We start from the raw sequence: 19,819 nt of genomic DNA on the forward strand, positions 1-19,819 counted from the left end.
ATGAAACTAAAATATCAAAGTTTACTGACCCTTATCAACAATTTCTACTTAAACATTGCTAACAAAATGCTGAACCCTGTGCGCACTTATTCCCGTACACTTAATCACTATCTAATTCCGCCGGTAGAAACCATTCAAGCAAACTAATTAGGAAACTTTCAACTCTCAAGCAAAAATTGACTTGCTCTCCCCGCAAACTAGTGTAGTTATACACAAATATGCACGTACATACCTGTTTTGGTAGTTTGCGAAACTCTTTCATGTAACTTTCGATGCCATCCGTGAGTATTTGTGGATCCAAATCGGCCCATAGTGTCTTCGACCAAACTTCTCTGCCAGTCTTGTAGGCTTTGTACAGCTTGTAGACCTGTGTAGACATGCGAATGGTAAAATGAAGAGAACGGCGATTTAATAAAAGTTCGTAAAACTATAAAGTTAATAAAAATTAAGCAAACTATTGTGCAAAACCACCGCCCGCACCAACCAATCACGCTGCCACCTTCGGGCTTCGGGCCAGCCAAGTGGCACAAAGCAAATTAATTAAAAAATTAAATTGTTTGCCTGACGATTTGATTTGAAGGCACAGCGGTGGTGATTGTACGGGCGCAAGCAGCTTGGTTGTTGTAGACCGTTGAGCGCTGTCTACTAATAGATATTGATGATATTTGACTGATGCGCCGTGGACTTACCAATAACATGCCCTCGTAGTCGGTTTTGATTCTTGAGAAATCATTATAATCAGCCATCGGCATATCGAAAAGTTTCTCCGCATTGGCTGAGTAAGCACAAGAGTTGAAAAGCGGTGGAAGAGTAATAGCAGCGCGTGGAGAGTGTACGCCAATTGTCCAGAGTAGTAATCAGCGTTGGTTGATTGGGAATGAGAGAAAAGAAAAACTTTGTTAATACAATAATAACTAATGCCCAGCAAAGATCCAAGGAAAAGACCACTGCTCTTCGATTTTGATGAATTTGCAAGAGTAAACAGTTAGTTGTACAAAATTAACAGTGAATACAAACACACATACATATAGAATAAAATAGAATTTACAAACCGGCGCATTTTTCGCCTGGCAACAAGAAAATGTATTCTCGCTCATTGTAGTACTTACACAACTCAATGCGTCGCTCTTCGTATTTGTTCAATTTGGCACCGTAAAAGTCCATCAGCTTGCTGCCTTTGTCCAGGTCAGGCCCCACCGAACCGGGCCCGTTCTCCTCAAAGTCCTTGATGAACTCCTCCAGCTAGCGTGGGTGAATAGCAAATGAAACACGGTCAAATATGCGAGTAAATGCAAATTAATGCAACTCAGTTGAGTGCCGAGGAGTGCAGTTGCGTCGAGTAGTGTGTTGAATTTGATAAATGAGCGGGTTAGTGAATGAGTACGTTCGCATGAATCAAAAGTATAAAATGAGCTGCGGCAAAGCAAATAATTGCAGTAGGTCAAATTGTGTAGGTTTCTGTGCGAAGGTATTATTTGTTTAGCTCTGTGCTTTTGTTCGTTTTTTTGTTTGGACAGGTAGGGAGATGTAATCAGCAGAATTCGGATTAATATTATTGTCGATTTTAGTTCTCTACATTTTGGTGGGGGAAGTAAGTTTCCGAATTGTTGTAATCAATTGTTTAAAAATATGCACTCAAACACTAAAAAATAAAAATAAACAAGTAAGGAAGAGCTATGATCGGGTGGAACCGAACCTTTCATACGCATGCGACTTAAAAGGGAAATACTTTAAGGTGCAAAATGTCCACCAGAGGTTCGGAATCCAAGCAATTATATATATAAAGGGTGATCATTTTCGAGAGAATAACTCTTGCCAACAGAGGCTTGGACAATAACAACATCTGATAAGTCGACGTTACGAGTTTTCGAGACATAGGTTCTGCGGAAGATTTGTGGTACTTTGCGTCAGTAAAAAAGAAGAAGAAGAAAGCCAATCTGAAGTTCGAAAACTTTTTTATTAGGCATGTGGTCGCTAGGGGCAGCATAAAAAGCCATCTATAGATAGTGATCTTCACATTCAGCATCTGAGGATTTGAAAAGTTGTGGTTCCCCTATTTTGGACGTGAATTGGCATATCTTGCAGGCACTAATTATGCAAGGTTCTATTCTACGTTGGTGCTTGAAATGAAAATATGAAATTGAAAATTTTTATATAGAAGTATGTATCGTAGGCGTGGTTGAAGCCCGATTTTGCCTATTTTTTCATTTACGAAGGTCTTGAGACTTAGCACTTCATCTAAAACTGGACGGTACCATGCTCTTTGTCCAATTTTAAAACCGTTGAACACGTTAGCAACTTGTGGTGAGAGCATTTAAATAGAGAAATGTGTAGAGTTATTGAATAATAAATCCTGTGAATGTTGGAAGCCCTCACATTTAAATTTTTTAAATGTCGAAGAATCATACTTAAGTTTAATAAATTACTCTTAAATGTGTATACATATATGTACAAATATATAATGTAAACTTAAAATTTTAAATGCTCCATTGTCACCTACAATTTGTGCGCTTTGCACACACTCATGGAAAGTCAAACATTTACTTATGAGACTGTCTTAGCAACGGTAAATTCTAAATTTTATGCTGATGACAAAGAGCTGGAGCTGGTGGCCATTTTCACCAACGCCAACACACGGCCAGCAACAATAAGAGAAGCCATAAGAACAGTAATGGCAATAGCAACAGTAAAAACAACTGCAACAACAGCAACTGGCAACAGCCAACGGCTTATTGTCGCTTTTAATTCGCATAATAAACACTTCAATTTAATTCGTTTTCTTGGTTTGTTAGCAAGCCTCATGGTTTCTTCGCTGGCTGCAGTTGAAGAAGCAGCATTGTACAGAGAATCAGCGTAAGCAAGCGAGCGGGGAGAATAAGCGGCGGCGGCCGGATGCGCAAATGAAACGAATGAAGCACATAAAATGCATGCCGGCAGACAAAAGTGGCGAAGTGAAAACGTAAAACGCATAATACCAATGAACGGGAACGCACACACACACACACACACACATCAGGACAACTGACAGTAGCGACAAGACAGCCTTGTCGATAGACGGATGCTGAGCAAATGAGAGCGACAGGATGCAAGCGGCGAGCAAATGTGTTTGGCTGCAGAGGCGAAGGCGTGCAGTGACGGCACCGTGCCTGGTGCAGGCTAGATGTGTTGGTGGGGAAGTTGAGGTAATCCGGCCTGTTGTAGTGCGCGCCATGAAGTGCTTACTGTTATATAATAGACAATAATAGTGACAGCAGCAGGCAGCCGCAAGAGTTGAGAGCGGCATGTGCAGACTGACAGACGGTCGACGGTCGGCGGTGCGAGATACGAAATCACGTATTGTGCGTATATATACCTACATATATATATTATAACTATTTGAGCGTTGGTCGGTATGTCTGTGGTTATGCCACATGGATACCTAGCAGTTGCTCATTGGATATTCGTAGATATTCGCTAAAATGGCAGCGCTAGAGAAAATCCAATTAAATTCGCATTGAAAGCGGAAGCAATAATGGAATAATAAAAATTAAGAAAAAAATACGAAGAATGAACTGGAAAAGTAGGCAAATGAAATGAATGAAGATGTGAATGCCAACGAGAGCGCGTAAGACGTAAGGCTTGGTAAGTAGTGGGGAAAGTTAATGCATCAGCGAGAGACTTGTGGTTGTGCCGTGTTATCATATAGAAATAACTGTTAGCCGATTGACATTTCGAAATGATGATTAGATGATTAAACAAATACATATTTGCTATTTTTGGCAAAAATGAGCAAGAGAGCTTTGCTTTGACAGCTGTAATATTACAATCCTCCTCACGTAGCACCCTATATTTTCGATATTTAATGGACCCCATTCTCAAACAACTTTCCTAGCTTCGCTTGACCTATCATAATTTAATAACGAAACGAAAAAAGCAAAAGAGAAAGCTTTGCTCATCATGTTTCTCTAATAAGAATGGCGACTGTTGCTTGGCAAAGCGTAAAAAGTTGACAGCTGTCCAAAATTTGGCTTCAACTTGCTACGCTTTACTTCAATGTGAACATACTCATATGCATGTCAAGGCAAATGTCTGAACAAAGCGAATCCAAAGTTCTATGTGACAACATAACATCGAATTTAATAACAAAACGAAAAAAGCATAGAGTTACTCTCTCTCTCTAATCGTTAAACATTTTTGATGCTCATCATGTTTTTCTAATAAGAATGGCGACTTCTTGTCTTATGTTAAAAAGCGTAAATGATCTGTTACTAAAGCTGTCCAAAATAAAGACTTATTCATCCCAATTAGTTGGTTTTTCCTGGATAATGTTTTATGTTTTTGTTGTGATGAGCTTTTTGAAAATGTAGAGTGTTTGTAGACAAGAAAAAATTATTCGCATTAATAATGTGTTCTAAAATACGATACATGAGTATAAATCTAAAGACATATGTAAATTTGTATAAACATTTGTATATAATAAATATTTATTCTGAAATCTTACCTCTTCCCAGAATGATGAAATTTCCACAGCCGTCATATCGGCGAATTTCTGCTTAATTGGTTGCACCTTATCCAAACGGAAGAGCGACGAACGGAAGAGACGATTCCAACGTTTCTCCAGGTGATGGGCCATCAGCAAGTCGTCAAAGTTGAACTATGCATTGCAAACCACAACAGCAGCAATAATGTGGTAACATTCACATCAACATCAACAATAGCAATAATAATAAGGATAATAGTTGGCGTTGGCGCACATGATGATGTAATAAAATATTTATAATGGTGGTTGGATGGTTGTCGGGCGGTGAACGTTGAATTTTTGGTATTTCATTTAAGCACCATGTGAGTTACGTTGGCGCAAATATTCAATAATTGTGGCAAAGGCAGCGGTAGCAGCCGTGATGTTGCAGGTAGGTCGGCGGAATGGAAAGAAAATGAATGAAAGTTTTATATATTAAACAGAAATTCAAACATTTCGTTTCTGATGCAGAACTTGGCTGAAAGCTGAGAGCACTGAGAGTGAAAGCTTTCTAGTGTGGGCAAAATAGTAAGATTCATTTTGACATTTGTGCCAAATAATCATTAGTGTTTAGTATACGCTTGTCTTTCCGAAGTACTACATATAGTGCATTCAGAGATTTTACGATGAGTGAAATTATTCAACAAAGAAGTTCCAATAAATTTTGTGTGTGGAATCGAGTTTCTTGATAAGGTCTTCGGTGATAACTGTTTGTCACTAGCAAGTGTTTTTGATTGGTACAAATTATTCAAAGAGTCGAGAACGCGTTAACGATGAACCACGTCCAAGACGGCCATCAACATCAACTGATGATCAACACGTCAATAAAAGAAAGGAACTGGTACTTGAAAATCGACAATTAACAGTCAGAGATCTTACTGACATCGTTGGAATTTCGGAAGGATCAATGAAAATAATTCTGAAAGATCAGTTGAGCTAAAGAAAAGTGAAAGCACGATTCACTAATTTTTTTTGAAAAAGCGTCCTGTTAATGTCTGTGAAACAATGCTTTCCGACTACCAGGATGTCTTAGACGTATTATTACTGGCAAAGAGTCTTGGGTCAATGCTTGCTACCGGATATTCGAATATCGTGGCGATGATGGGCTGAAGCCAAAAAATTAATGTCAAAGCAGATCAAAAATCAAGCTTATGTTGAAAGGTGTGGTGCACTCCGAATTCCTTCCGATCGGCCAAACTGTCAACAAGGAGTACTATTTAAATGTTGTTCGCTAAGCTATTCGTAGAAAGATGTGCCTGCATACTGCATTGATCTAGATTTTAAAGAATAAGATGAGAATTTTAAAAATATGAACAAAATCTTACTATTCTTTTATTCGTAGTAGTATATATTAATATTTGACAGAAGCTTAAAAGATCTGCGACAGTACTGATCTAGCTATCAGCCAATATAAAAATAAATGTCATTTTTGAATAGACAGCGGGAAGAGAAACGAGTTTGGGATAATTATAGTAATAAAAAAATATATTTTAGGAAAAATAGTGAGGAACGAAAAGCTCTTGTGGGTAATGTAATGAATGAAATACATATTCTTGTGATAAATTAGGTAAAATAGTCTTAAGCAGCTAGACGAATTAAGGATTTGCAAAATTCGAAAATGGAATTTTTTTCGCCAACAGTGCCAACAATTCCCTCTTCCCTTACTCCCAAAGTAATCTGTCAATCTTAGGAACTTTCTAGATCCCTAAAAATCTTTGAATGATACTTGTTTTTATCAAAATCTGTCTTTTATGTCTATATTATTTTTGCTTACCCCTTAAACACGAGGGGCTTTCAAAAAAATAAAGAGCCTTTTTTGTTTTTTTTTTTTAATAGCTATTTTTTAATTTTTGTTACTGTTGTCGCCTTCAAAATAAGCCTTATTCAATATCCTTGGAATTGCTACAGAAAAGTAAGCCATAAATACCGCTGAAACTTTTATCGTACTTCAGAGGCATGTAGTATAGTATACAGGTATTAGAGCGGTTTGATTTAGAGGGAGCCAAAAAACAGAAAAATCGCGTATACGGATAATCTTTCACGATTAATTATGATAAATATTTTAGGGATGATAAAGATTTTTTCGACAGTAATTGAACTATTCGATCGAGATTTAATACGAAGGTATAGTACATGATTTGATATAATATTGAACATTTTTCGGAATCGATCAGATCACGTGTCACATATGTACATATCTCACTTATAACCGATTGTTCAGATTTTTCAACTTCGCATTAAAAATCGTTGGCTCGAAATCGACATATAGTCTCTTGGCCAAAAAGGTTCAGAATGGACCGTAGAACGTTTAACGCATACGTGGTTTTATAGAAAAAAAATCGACTAGCTCTAATGTATACCAACATAAAAAAATTGACGATAACCCCAATTCACAACAGCAAAATAATAAAATTCCCTTTATATTTTGATCACATCACGTATTAAGTTTACCACGAAACGAAGGAGTGTCGGAGGCTTCTGTGCCATGCTGTTTCATCGACAAGAAACTGCTCATTTGTCCGAACCGTAGGTATCGGAACACTTTAAGATATAGCTAGCTCTCAAACTGAAGCTGAATGAAGTTATTATATGGAAAACTTTTTTATTTGGCATTATATCTTCATGAGAATTGGTACAAGGTTTTGCCCAAGACAACGATACAATCTTCGAACAAATTGTTTAAATCAGACCAAGGTTAATATCTTCATAGAATATTTGTTTCCTTATTAGGTAACTTACAGTTAGCTTATGCCAGAGAAAGGGGCTGAAAAAAACTATAAAACGTTTTCCGTTTTTTTATCAACATATTTCAGCAGAAACAAACATAAACTTAATATGGAACGTAAAACTGTTGCGAGGTCAAACACTACATTCGATTTCAATTCAAATAGAAACAACCGATTTTTTTTTTCACGAGTGAATATATCACAAAAGATTTTCGTTTTTCGAAAAAGCAAAAATTCAAGAAACCCTCTAAACTCAGTGTTACGTAATATGGCAAGCCGTAAAAGTCTGCACCCCCCCAATAAAGTCAAAGCAAGTTCCATATTCGGCTATTTTCAATAACAAAAACATTGGCAGCAGACTAAAGCTATGTACCAGCACATTTCACACACTAAATTCTAATACATTTCTGGATTTCTGCATTTTTATCGAAAAATGCAAACATTTTTGGCCGTTCGTTCATTGGCCAACAGTGCTTTCGGTTAGTTTATTCGATGCTTTGTACATTAATTTCTATAAAATGCTAGTTAATTCCGTCTGCTGAACGCCAGCATGCGATGGAGTGGCGAATATGTGAATCACCTGCCACCAGGCGCCGTCAGAACGCCAAACGGTGGCAGATTTAGTTTGGCCAAAGACCAATACTAAATGAATGAATGGGAGTTGAAAAGCTTTTGCAACTTAAAATAGTTGAATCGGTCGAATTTCGAAAGGAGCAGGGTATTGAAATTTACATGGAAGTTTTGGGCACTGCGCCGGTGGTGGGGACAGCATTGATTTCTGGATGTGGAAAGAGTTGGTGAGGGTGCCAAATGCGAGGCAAACAGAATGGCTGCACACACACATATGCATAGAAATAACTGTAAGAATTTGCATGTGCTCAAACACACACATGTGTGTATCCATGTAGCTGAATGTGTGTTTGTGCATGTAAATTTAAGGTAGCCACTACTCAGTGGTCAGTCGGTTGGGAAATTTCTAGTTGCCGCTGCTTAAACATACTGGCGCTGTCTGCGTGCAAATACTGGACCGACTTTCAGAAGGATTTTCGAAAAATCCTTATTTGAATATGGCAAAAATATACAAAAAGGACTTGCACTACAGCAGCCGGTTATTGTTGTCGCTCGTCCAGGCGGGTGACTAGCACATCATTTTGCCGGCCACTGCCAAAGTGGACTCACAAGCACCCACACACATACACTTACACACAAACATATATGCGTATTTGCATGTATAAATAAAGCGGGGCTTTTGTAGTTTAGTTTAGTCAAGCTCCAGCCGGGCTGCAGAGCGCAGTTAGTGGTGGGCGTGCACGTACATGTGTGTCGCACAGCTTCCAGCGCCAACTGCAACCGCCATGTTGTGTGCGTGTGTGTGTTCCTGCCTGCATGTGGGCGCGTTTGTTGGCACACATGTGGACTTGCATAAATTTTCATTTTGCTCAAATTCAAATGCTTTTGGTCAACAGCGTGTAACTGAGCTTTTGCCTAAAAAAGCCATGGACTCAGCGTATGCGCGTGCATATGTATGTATGTGTGCCCTAACTCGTATGTGACGAAATATGAAATCTCAGCGCAAATGCGGTTGGTTTGTTGGGTCACTTAAGTAATACTTCCACAGTTTGTAGACTCTTTTCTGAGAATGCCTTTAAATTGTCGCCAAGTTTTTGAGCGAAGTGGTTGCGTAGTTTTGTTGACAGCGGGGTATGGTCGCGGAGACTGAAATGGGTCTCATTGTAAGGACGATTTTTTTTTAACAAATTAAATATTAGTTGAAGCAAAGGGAAAAATTTTAATGTGTGTCAATATTTTTTCCAAATTTCGTTTCTCACCTTAATATTGTGTTCGGCAAGCACCGTATATGTTTCCTGCAGCTCGTGTATGCGCTGCTCATAGGTTAGCGTTTTCGTTTGAATTGTAGAGATAGTTTGCATGACCAGTTTAAAGTCCGCCAACTCTTTGGTCGTCATATCTAGATTGAAACGTAGCTCCTGGAAAGAATAATTTTTCAAGAATTTTTATTAGTTCACTGAATTTTTTATATAATATTTAAAAATAATTGATTATAATATGAATTACATTATGAATTAGTTAATGGAGCACAAACTTTAAAAAAATATTTCTCCCACAATTTTCAAGTAATTTTAAAGAGATATTTATTATTGCCATCAAAATAGTCTCATGTCTAATGCAAGCAAGCCAACGCTTAATACGTTTTCCAACATTTTTTATGAGCCTTTACTTCGATGGCCTTCGGTGAATTTTGGTCTTTTTAATTTTGGCTCATTTTTGAAGCACTATGAGTATTCACTAGAGTAAAGGATAGTTTCGAGGTCATACGTTCGTTAATAATCAGTAATGATGCGAAGAAATAGGAACAATGACTTCACAGAGACCGCCAAAACCGTTCACAAAACTGTTTGCAAAATGCCTATAAGAGCGTATATTTTCAAAAATTTGAAAGCTGCAACGTTTGGTTCTAATATAATAGAAAAACCAAAACAAACCGCCTGAAGAACCAAACTCGTACCGACCACTGTGCATGCAAGACACGGTGGGAAAAATACTAGAGCGAATAATAAGTGTACGCCTGGAACAACATTTCGAAAAAGAGCTACCGGGACTCGCCGATAACCAATATGTAGGTCAATTAAAAAACTTACTGATTTCGCAAACAAAGCAATAGAAGGAACTAAACGGATGTATGGCTGCGAAGAGTACTGTGCGGTAGTCACTTTGTCTTTAATTCGTCCGTTTGGCCTCATATAAAAAAGCTCTTCATCAAAAAAACACCGCTCTATTTGCTGTAGATCATCTCCAACTACCTGTCGGACAGGACGCAGGACCACAAAGCTATATGGTGACGCACGGAGATCAACAAGGCTTACTCCTTGGCCCACTTATATGATGAGGTGCTGCGCCTCCCATTATCCAAGGAGCTACAAATAATCGGGTACGCTGATGACATCGCAGTGACTGTGGTAATGAAGGGAATCAACCCAATAGACGTCTGTGTAATCATGCGGCGACAAAAATCAAATAATGTCTTAAAGCTTCAACTAGCTGCCCAAAAGCGGAAGTAGTTTTAATTACAAGCAGGAAGAAAGTAGAGGTCGCCAAACTCAATATTAAGGGATATACCATCACGACAATCATTGAAATATCTAGAAGTGGTGATAGACTCGAGGTCGCATCTAGACAATGCCTGCGAAAAAGTAAAAAGCTGTAAATCCATTAAAACACACAAAATTTCAAGCAAACTCTAGGATTTTTCGTGGTAAAAATCTCCAGACAAACTTTACTCATAAATAAACAGCTGCAAAATATACTGTAATGAACATTTGGAGAATATAAAAAAGATTGGACCAAACTGTGAAAAACATGTGGATCGATTCGGCTTGCCGTTTAGAGTAGCCTGTAGCATTTTAGAAGTTGTTTGCTATTTTTGAGAAGTAGTTGAGTGTATAGCTTCCACAAGCAGTGGTTACAATTTCTCATTTAAATAAATGGGGAATAGATGTGTAATGTCTGGATATAAGAAAAATTTTAAGTTTCATCAATATATGTATCATAGCATAGAGAGGCAATTTTTTTCCAGACCCCTCATAATTGATTCGGATGAGCAATACTTATGTCAGTAACTATGTAATTTTTTCGTACATATAGTATAAATAATATATCAATATCTCTTAAGAAAGTATGGAATCATTTCACAAAAGTTTGCTGGAGGAATATTGATTATCCTTAAAGATTAGTTTTTCAGTATATTAATATTAGAATAAGGGGGTTAGATACTTCGGAAAGGTTTTCAATTTAAGTTGCTAGAAATCTGTAACTGTATTAAACAGTAAAACTGGAGTTTATAGTTGATTTCAAGAAAGGATCGTCGCTAGGCAGGTATTATTCGAGAGATCTCATATTTGGATCTAGTTGGTTATGCTAAGAAGGTACTTTTGAGTATACATAAGCTTAGAAGCTTTCTTAAAGCTCTTATAAATTAAATGAAAAGGGAGGAACTGTACCTATTTCTGCTCGTCCTCTCGCTTAAACCATTTTATATGTATATAAAAGATCTTAAAATATTTAGTAGCAGCTAATATTGAGGAAAAGTTGAAGTCATAAAATGCAGTCACAACCATTTTACACATATAAAATAACTCAAAAAAATGCTTAATTTTACTTTCAACCTATAACTTCCATATTAGTTTTGAGATTATGACCGCAAACAGAAATATATATCTGTCGCGTATTGCTCATCCAATTCAAAAAAATAAAAAAATTGTATTACATAAGTAGCTCAACTGACTTTTATTACTCATTGACGGCATACCACATACACATATATTTAAATAACGGAGAAAACTGCCAGCTTTGCCATTATTTGTACTACACATGACCCTGCTGGAAAATGATTAAAACTTACTTTGATTTCATTCCGCAGGCTCACAATATTGTCAGCCGTTCTCTTAGCTAGCAACTCTCCAAGAATTGTGCGCCATTGCTGAGCATGCTGAGAGATGCTGTCCATTAGCTTCTTCAGATTTATGCGTATACTTTTGGTATTCCAGTAGGGTGGCATCAGTTGTATCTCCTCAATAATATTGGCGAAGAATGTAAATTTCTCATCGAGTGTCACAAGTGGCATGCCACGATTAATAAATTTCTCCGCAATGGCGCGCTTGTCAAAGGCCCACAAATAAAAGTATTGTTTGAATCTGCAAAATGCAAAAGAGAAAGAAGGCGTTTTAAGGAATTTAATGATTTTAAAGATAGTTCAGAGAAATATTTTTACTTCGCTATAATAGTCTTGCATTCGTATACCAAAGCGGTGGAGACCTCCTGTACGCGCACCACCAAATGACTGATGTCTCGCACCTGTGATGAATATTGCAATTATTACTTTAATAATTCCAGTAGTTAGGAAAAAATCAAAAGTTCAGTTCACCTTAATCACATCCTCATAGAAAGTAAAAATGTACTTGTCGCCATACTCATCATTAATCGGCGGGCAAGGCAGGCAGGTGCCATCCATCCAGCGTGTGTAGATGTGAATGCTTTATAATCGTAGAAAGAGTTTTAGTTTTTGTCTCTACATCTTTCGTATGTTGCACTCACCGCTCCAGATAGTCCTTCGCCGCCTGCAACATTATATTCTGCATTTCCGAGGCCGTCGGCTCCAATACGATCTCGGACATTAGCATGACGGCATTCACTTCAAACATCGGCACGTCACTCAGCAAGCGCTCAATATAGCATTTAAGATTTTGATAAGCATTGCTGCAAGGAAACTCTCAAAGAACAATAAAACGGACACCTTCATTCATCTCTGAGTTTACTCACTCCAAAATGCACTGATAAGTCATTTGCTCCCAGTACGTGTAATAGCCACGCATCTTCTCCGAACGCCCCGTAAAGGTGCCCAATACAAGACTCTCGAGTTTCACCAACACCGGTCCAATGGAGTTGTACAAACGTTTCATGTGCGAGCATTTCTCGTTGCGCGATTGTTCCAGTTTCTCAAAGTAACCCTGAAAATGATACATATCCTTGCCACATTCTTTCTCTTGTTGTGTTAGCTCGGCTTCCTCTTCCTTCAATTGTATCATTTTCACTGCCGGTATTTTGGCGGCACTTTCCGGGTCGACAACATCACTGGATGTTTGTTGTGCCTCCGCTGAAGATTCATTGGATTCGTGCGTGAATTGTACGTCGGGTGCTTTCGGCACACGATCCAAGCCGGTACGATCGTGTATATCGAAGAGGTTGAACTGTTTGATGCGATCGATGCGACCTTTTATGTCCAAACGTATGAAATTAATTTGCGAAACAATCGAGATGAGTTTGCGTATGAGTGTGTTGACCGAATCACAAAATTTAAGGATGTTAAATGACTGCCAAGTATAGCGACCGATGCCGGTTTGTATGACGATCTCAGTTTCGTAGAGGTGATCGCGCAAGAAATTTACCTGTTTAGGGAGATATTGGTTATGTTTATATGAAATCATGGTTAGCGGTTAGGTTAACCTATTTCAATATTTTTAACGCAAGAGCCGTAATGATAAGCATCAAAATTTTATTTAACTCGTGTACCATAAGTTGAGTATAAAATTTGTATAAACTTAGTCTGGACCCAAGTTTAGAGAGAGGAAATGCGATAGAACTCGAGATGTATTGAAGGGTTAACCCTGATAAGGTTAAGATAAAGAACCAGTATTTGAAGCTTAACTTTAAATTTACCAAATTGTGCCTATTGTTAATATCAGCTCAACTCGATAACTTCAATTAACAATTATCTACTACCAGGCTTGATTAATATTACTATTGTACTTACCTCAGACAGCACCAAACTATCGATGAGTGCATTGTATCTATCGGTGATGCTGGCCACGGCCTCATAGTCATTGAATAGCATCTCTTTCTTCATAATGGCGGTGCGTAGGGCATTCGGTAGCAAATAACCGAAATGTTCGAATTGTTGACCTTCGAACATGACTTCGAAAATTTCTAGAGTGGGAAAAACAATTGTATTGAGCTTTTTTATATTTCTTAGATAATTTTTTAATTTTAGGGTTTATATCCCTTTTTTTGTGATAAAAATATGTTTAATAGTCAAAACTTAGATTTTTGGCAAAAATAGGCTTCCTAAAAAGAGTGAAAAAACTTACTGAGTGGCTTAAAAAACCTGAGTCAGGTAGTTATCGAAAGACTAGTCAAAATTTAGATTTTTGGCAAAAATAGGTTTCCTAAAGTGAGAAAAAACTTACTGAGTGGCTTAAAAAACCTGAATCAGGTTGTGATCGAAAGACTAGTCAAAATTTATCTAAGACGGTCGTGTGAAAGCCGATCGTTAGAGGCATTTCGGAGAAAATATCACCAACAGCGCTTCAAGAAAACGGGTTTAAAGTATTAATTGCTATAAAATTTTAAAATTTTTGAAAAATATTCTCATACATTCAACATACGAGTAATAACAAAAAAAATCGACTTTTTGAAATTCACAAGTTGATATAACACCTTAAGGATACTTGTTTTACTCTATTTTATTTACGACCTAATCATCTAAAAACAAAAAATTTAATTTTCAATATAAAACTGCATTCCTTTTGCCACATCCATAAAAAATATACCATAACATTTAATTAAAATCAAATTACAAAGAAGAACTTACCACGTGTTAGATTCACACGAAATTGCAAATCGAACTCAATTAGAATGCGATCGCCAACCAACTCGCGCCAAGTTGGCAAACCGTCCTGCATTTCGGCGCGAACCAGCACTAATTGAAGAAGAAGAAGAAAATTCAAAGGAAGTGATATTATCGAGCCAAGATAAGAATAGGCTAAAATATATGTGTGTATGTATGTATATATGTGTGTAGCTATATTTGAATAGACTTTCCACTTAGTCGAAAACGAAAAGTAATCTACGCTAATATGCGCTAACGAAATTACCCCATGCGCAACATTTGAAGCGACTAATAAAAGCAGTGAAGCATTTATGCTCCGAGACGCTCTGAGTTTCCATATTTAGCTGTTTTATACAACTTTGAACTCGGCGCCAGTGTCAAATTTACTTTTCAAATATTGTTGAAGTAATGGTTCTGCACGCAGCTATTTGCGGATATTCAATATGCTTGACTGACTGGCTGGCTGTTATTAGCTGAGAAGTGAGCTTGTGGCGTTGGAGCAAATGTAGGTGGCGTGGCGGAAGAAGCCGAAAGCCGAGGAACACACGATTTGCGATTAGTATCATTTCTTTTATAGTCAGCAATTGCCTGAAAGCTTTTTTTGTCTTGTATTTTAAGTTTTCCTTTATAAAAATCAAATAATCCCACAATTCAAATTTTAAAAGCCTCACTAACAACAACAACAGCAGCAGCGCGTTATAACCAAATTGAATTCACGTTGAAGGACATGGCTTTTGTGAAGTATTAAATGACTGGCTTTCTTTTTGCGCCACCAACACTTCTTAATATATGTAAATGCATAACTGCAGCTTTTGAGCAGCTCAATGAGTGGCTCATTCAAACACTGCTTTCAGTGCGTAGGGTAATTGAAGCACAATTTTCACTACGTCGCTTTATCGACGCTTGGACTTGGACGTTTTAACGCTGACGCTCAGCCACGCCACCCGCACCCAAACGAGTTGCCGCGCAATCGCGATAAGTGCCAAAAATGATTGCCTACATTAAGGCGCTGAGAAGAGGAAATAAAATAAATTCCGTTTTTTTTTGGCTTGAGTGAGAGATACACATTCGCAGATAACTCACTATGTTTAATAGTCAGTTTATTGAAAATTCTGCTGACAGTCCATCAACTTGGCGGTTTTTGTTGCTTTTGTGCTGAAGTGATTTATGGAGCACTTCAGGTGCTTCAAAAAGTTACCGTTAAGCGGAGAACTCGATTGAAGATTTTAGTAGAAGCGTGAGCAATATAATAATAATAGAATTATTTTAACTGTTATGAGCAGAGTTATATTAAAAATAATCATTAAATTGTTATTTATGGTTTTTGGTATTGTTTTTGGGTGCTTGCTGGGTTTGTTGTTGATTGTTGTACCTGTATTAGTTAATTTGAATTATCCGCGATTCGATTGGTGGTATCGTAGCTTTATTCTCAATATGTGAAAATTGTGGTTATTGGTTTCAGATAAGATGACGATTTGTAAAAGTGATTCGTCGAAGCCAAGAATTATATACAATATGTGTATATAAATATATATCTTTTTTGAGAAAAAATTTTACTAAAAGGTGAATCATAGATGCGCAACCCATATGCAAGACCTACCACCACAAATAACAATCCAATCTAATATATTATATATACATACATATATACATCAAGTTAGTGAATTCTTTGTAAATCCATAAGTGCAAATACTTACATTCGCATATTTTCAAACACAATTTGTCTCGTTCATTAAGATTTTTTTTAGGTTTAACCGCTCTAATAAAGGCTCTAGCCTTCTGTATGTGTATATCCTCCTTATGCGGCCGGCACACCAACCATTGTACCAGCGTTGCGAATATGGTGAATTTGGTGATTTTGCGTACGAAGCCAGGATCAGCGTCTGCAGATTGCTTTAATTGACCTGTATCGGCTTCTTCAGTTTTCTGCAAAGTTATATTTAACAGTGAGTAGTTAATATTTATTTGGCGTTAAATACGTATATAATTGTCCCTCAATTTGTGGTGCTATACTATGTTCTCTATAAGGACTTGCGCGGTATAATCATATTTACTTGTATATAAATTTAAATTAGTATAAGTATATGTGCGACTGTCTTTTACTTACCCTTTGTGTTGACCGAAGCGTTTCTTGAGATTCTGAAATATATTCCACTGAAAAAAAAGAAAAAAAGGGGTGTTTGATTTTGGGAAAAAGCTAAAAATAAATAAATTAATAACGACACAAGAGTGATTTATAACGGTGTTTTCAATAGGGAAGCTACAAAAGGAGATCGCTCTTTTGACATTTCTCTTCAGTAAAGTTTGGCGCTAGCGCATCAATTGATGAAGACCCAAATCAGTCTCTCACACGTCGTTCTCAGGCATTGGGCATTTCTGTGATGTGAAAAATCATCTTCAGCGATGAGGCTCATATCTGGCTGATTGACTTCGCCAATAGGCAAAATATGCGTTATTGGTCAGCGGTAATCCATTCGTACTCCATGAGTCACCATCCCGAATAATCAAGACCGTGATGGTCAAGACCGTAACTTCACTGTAAATGGGAATCGCTACCGCTCAATAATAACTCAAAATTTTTGGCCCGTATTGGATGATATGGACTTGGACAATATGTGGTTTCAACAGGACGGCGCCACAAGCAACAGCGAATGTCACAATCGATTTATTGAAAACCAAGTTTGGTGAACGTGTTATCTCACGAAATGGCCCAGTCAATTGGTCGCCTCGGTCGTGCGATTTGTCGCCGTTAGACTATTTCCTGTGGAGCTACATCAAGTCTATGGTCTATGCCAACAAACCAACGACGATTAATGAACTTCGTACGAATATGAAACGTGAAATTGCAGCAGTATCGGTCTATTTAGGCTTGAGGACCTTCGAAAATTAGGTTTAGCTTCTGGACTTTAACAAGCATGCCCGTGGCAAAAGAAATCGCTTTTATTGAAAACCCGTTAAAAACCATAGTTATGCTAAAACGAAAGTTTTCTTGTACATCGTACTTGATTTCCTAGTTTAATCTTTTCATTCAATTTTTTTGGATTATTATTTTCAGATTATTTTTCTCAAAACACAAACCTCCTTCGAGGATATCAAGTAATCTAAAGTGAAATACTAAACTGAATTTACTTACAAAGCTTGGGATTGCAAATCCGAATGCACAAAATGTTCTGACGAAAGACCGCATTCACCATATAAGTGCCTTTGGCAGTGTATCTGTCAAACATTTCCTTCTCGAATAAATACATTTTGTTGACCAATTCAAAGTACTGCTTGAAAGCGCTGCGTTTGACATAACTGTTCTTCAAATTGGGCTCATCTGCCATCTGGAGAACGAACAGGAGGAAGAGGTAGAAGAAATTAATAAAAAAAACAACAAAATTCGGCTTAACATATGCAGACAGACTGAGAAGAGAGGCTTACAAATACATAGCGGTGTGATAAATAAACAGCAGCAACACAAATAACAACAACAACAATAACAACAGCGTCATTTTAATTTCTTTGCTCTTGGCAACGAAAACGGATATTAAAAAGTGCACACGCCTGGCAATGCCACGGCACAGCAGCCAAAAATAAAGCGGCAGTTGTGTAAGCATGCACCAAAAATAACAACAAAAACAAAACGAAAAAGTAAATAAAATAATAATGCGATTTCAAAAAACATAAAACATCAAAGGAGCGCCGAAGCAATTTGCAAAGTACGAAACTACAGCAAATACAAATTGTCGGCAATAAATAACCGAAGCATTAAAGTGTATAAAATAAATGCAACAAATCGTGGCAATGTTGGCGCTGATGTGCGCAGAAGAAGCACAAAACAACAACAACAACAAGAAAATAATAAATAAAAAAAGAAATGTGGAACAAAACAAGATTAAATGCAGCTAAGGAAAACAATAAAGGCTGTGGATGGGGCCAGCAATGGCAGGAATTTTAAGTGGAATCAACAGCAGCAACACTATCGGATACCGCTGCCACTACAACAACACGCTAGTGCTACTACGCTACAACTACTACGCGTACAATGGCGGTAAACAAGAAATGGTTGTTCTACATAACAACCAGCGAGCAACAGCAAAAAACTGGAGTAAGCAAACTGAAATTGAAATTTCAATTACACAAAAAACACCAAGAACAATAAGGCGAGCAAAAAACAAAAACAATTAAAAGCTAAAAAACATCGATAAAAAAATCAAATACAACAATAAACTGTGTGAGCGGCAGCATACAGGCACACTCACGAACACACTAACACTTAACACTCTCCAAACATACACACGCTATTAACACTCACCACACACACACACACTCTACTCATGCACCAACACGTACAAACTAGTACAAACACCAAAAGCGTCTGCCAAAACAAAAAGGTGCATGCAACATTAAAAAAGTACAGCTGTAACAGCACCAACAGCAACACAAAAAACAATAACAACAAATTGCACAACAACTATTGTTCGCACTGCATGTAAATGCCCACGAGCAATAATTGAACGTTTACCCTTTTGAATGCCAGCACGGAGACTTTTAGTTTATTGGTCAACAGACGCGCCCACTGAATGCAGCCGATGCGGAATGGTTGGTGCTTACCGATTGGTGGATTTTTGCGATTTTTCTGCAAGTGAAAAAATCGAAATTTTAAATAATAAAAATATGAGCAAGTTGAAAATCTATAAATTTGTCATATTCGTATTTGTGTTGAAGTGTGTGTTATAGTTAAGCAAATTTGGAGTTAAAGTATATTTTTGAGCAATTTCTTAATGTTCATTCTGAAACTACCGGTAGGGAACCCATCGTCCTATAAAACACTTAGGTTCCGTTAGGTTAGTCTAGTAGGCCAATGAGCCACGCATAAACCAGTTTTTGTCCTTTGTGATACCAGATGGAGTTCAATTACTAGGTCCATGAGAAGTAGCCATCATTTAGGATGCTTGCGCTTGGCGGGAATTTCAACAGAATCTGACGCTTCACTAGCGATACTTCTTCCAATGTATCATACCGTGGATGCACATACACCTAGATGCACAAAAGATGCTCTATTGTTTCCCTGGTGCCCTGCTCTAAACATTTACTGCAGTCTTCTCGAGCTGTCAGCCCCATTCTGCAGACAGTGACAATTTAGATATCCGATCATGTTCCTTAATTTTCTTCTCTGGAGTGCCAATAAGGATTTTGTGTACTTCCGATCTAATTTCGAAACTTTTGGTTTTCAATGAAATCATTGAAAATATTATTTTATCAAAAACACGTGAATTTGCAGTGCAAATGGCACAAGACATCCAGAAAAGGTCGTAAAGTCATCCAAAACTTGCCTCTTGCGAGTCGTCTATCCACCTCTCTTAATGACGACATCATCAAAAAGTGGAAAGAACAATCGTCGTGTTGGCATCAGAGTGGCAGAAGAAG

The 19,819-nt window shown here is 37.6% G+C and overlaps 1 protein-coding gene across 1 annotated transcript in view; it reads right to left on the bottom strand.

Annotated features, from left to right (window-relative positions):
* The window catches only part of LOC126765542 (dynein axonemal heavy chain 10), a 107,905-nt gene that overhangs the window by 85,755 nt on the left and 2,331 nt on the right, over positions 1 to 19,819 (bottom strand). Inside the window, exons 3-18 of the mRNA XM_050483158.1 lie at positions 18,915 to 19,028; positions 17,541 to 17,733; positions 16,515 to 16,561; positions 16,105 to 16,333; positions 14,390 to 14,497; positions 13,553 to 13,725; positions 12,562 to 13,187; positions 12,337 to 12,498; positions 12,167 to 12,275; positions 12,014 to 12,096; positions 11,645 to 11,936; positions 9,054 to 9,212; positions 4,481 to 4,633; positions 1,110 to 1,242; positions 690 to 775; positions 233 to 367 (exon numbers count right to left, since the gene is read on the bottom strand). Of these exons, the coding sequence (XP_050339115.1) occupies positions 233 to 367; positions 690 to 775; positions 1,110 to 1,242; positions 4,481 to 4,633; positions 9,054 to 9,212; positions 11,645 to 11,936; positions 12,014 to 12,096; positions 12,167 to 12,275; positions 12,337 to 12,498; positions 12,562 to 13,187; positions 13,553 to 13,725; positions 14,390 to 14,497; positions 16,105 to 16,333; positions 16,515 to 16,561; positions 17,541 to 17,733; positions 18,915 to 19,028 (2,802 nt within the window). The remainder of the gene's footprint in view (positions 1 to 232; positions 368 to 689; positions 776 to 1,109; positions 1,243 to 4,480; positions 4,634 to 9,053; positions 9,213 to 11,644; positions 11,937 to 12,013; positions 12,097 to 12,166; positions 12,276 to 12,336; positions 12,499 to 12,561; positions 13,188 to 13,552; positions 13,726 to 14,389; positions 14,498 to 16,104; positions 16,334 to 16,514; positions 16,562 to 17,540; positions 17,734 to 18,914; positions 19,029 to 19,819) is intronic.

This window comes from Bactrocera neohumeralis, chromosome 2 (genome assembly GCF_024586455.1).
Source record: "Bactrocera neohumeralis isolate Rockhampton chromosome 2, APGP_CSIRO_Bneo_wtdbg2-racon-allhic-juicebox.fasta_v2, whole genome shotgun sequence".
Classification (NCBI taxonomy): Eukaryota; Metazoa; Arthropoda; class Insecta; order Diptera; family Tephritidae; genus Bactrocera; species Bactrocera neohumeralis.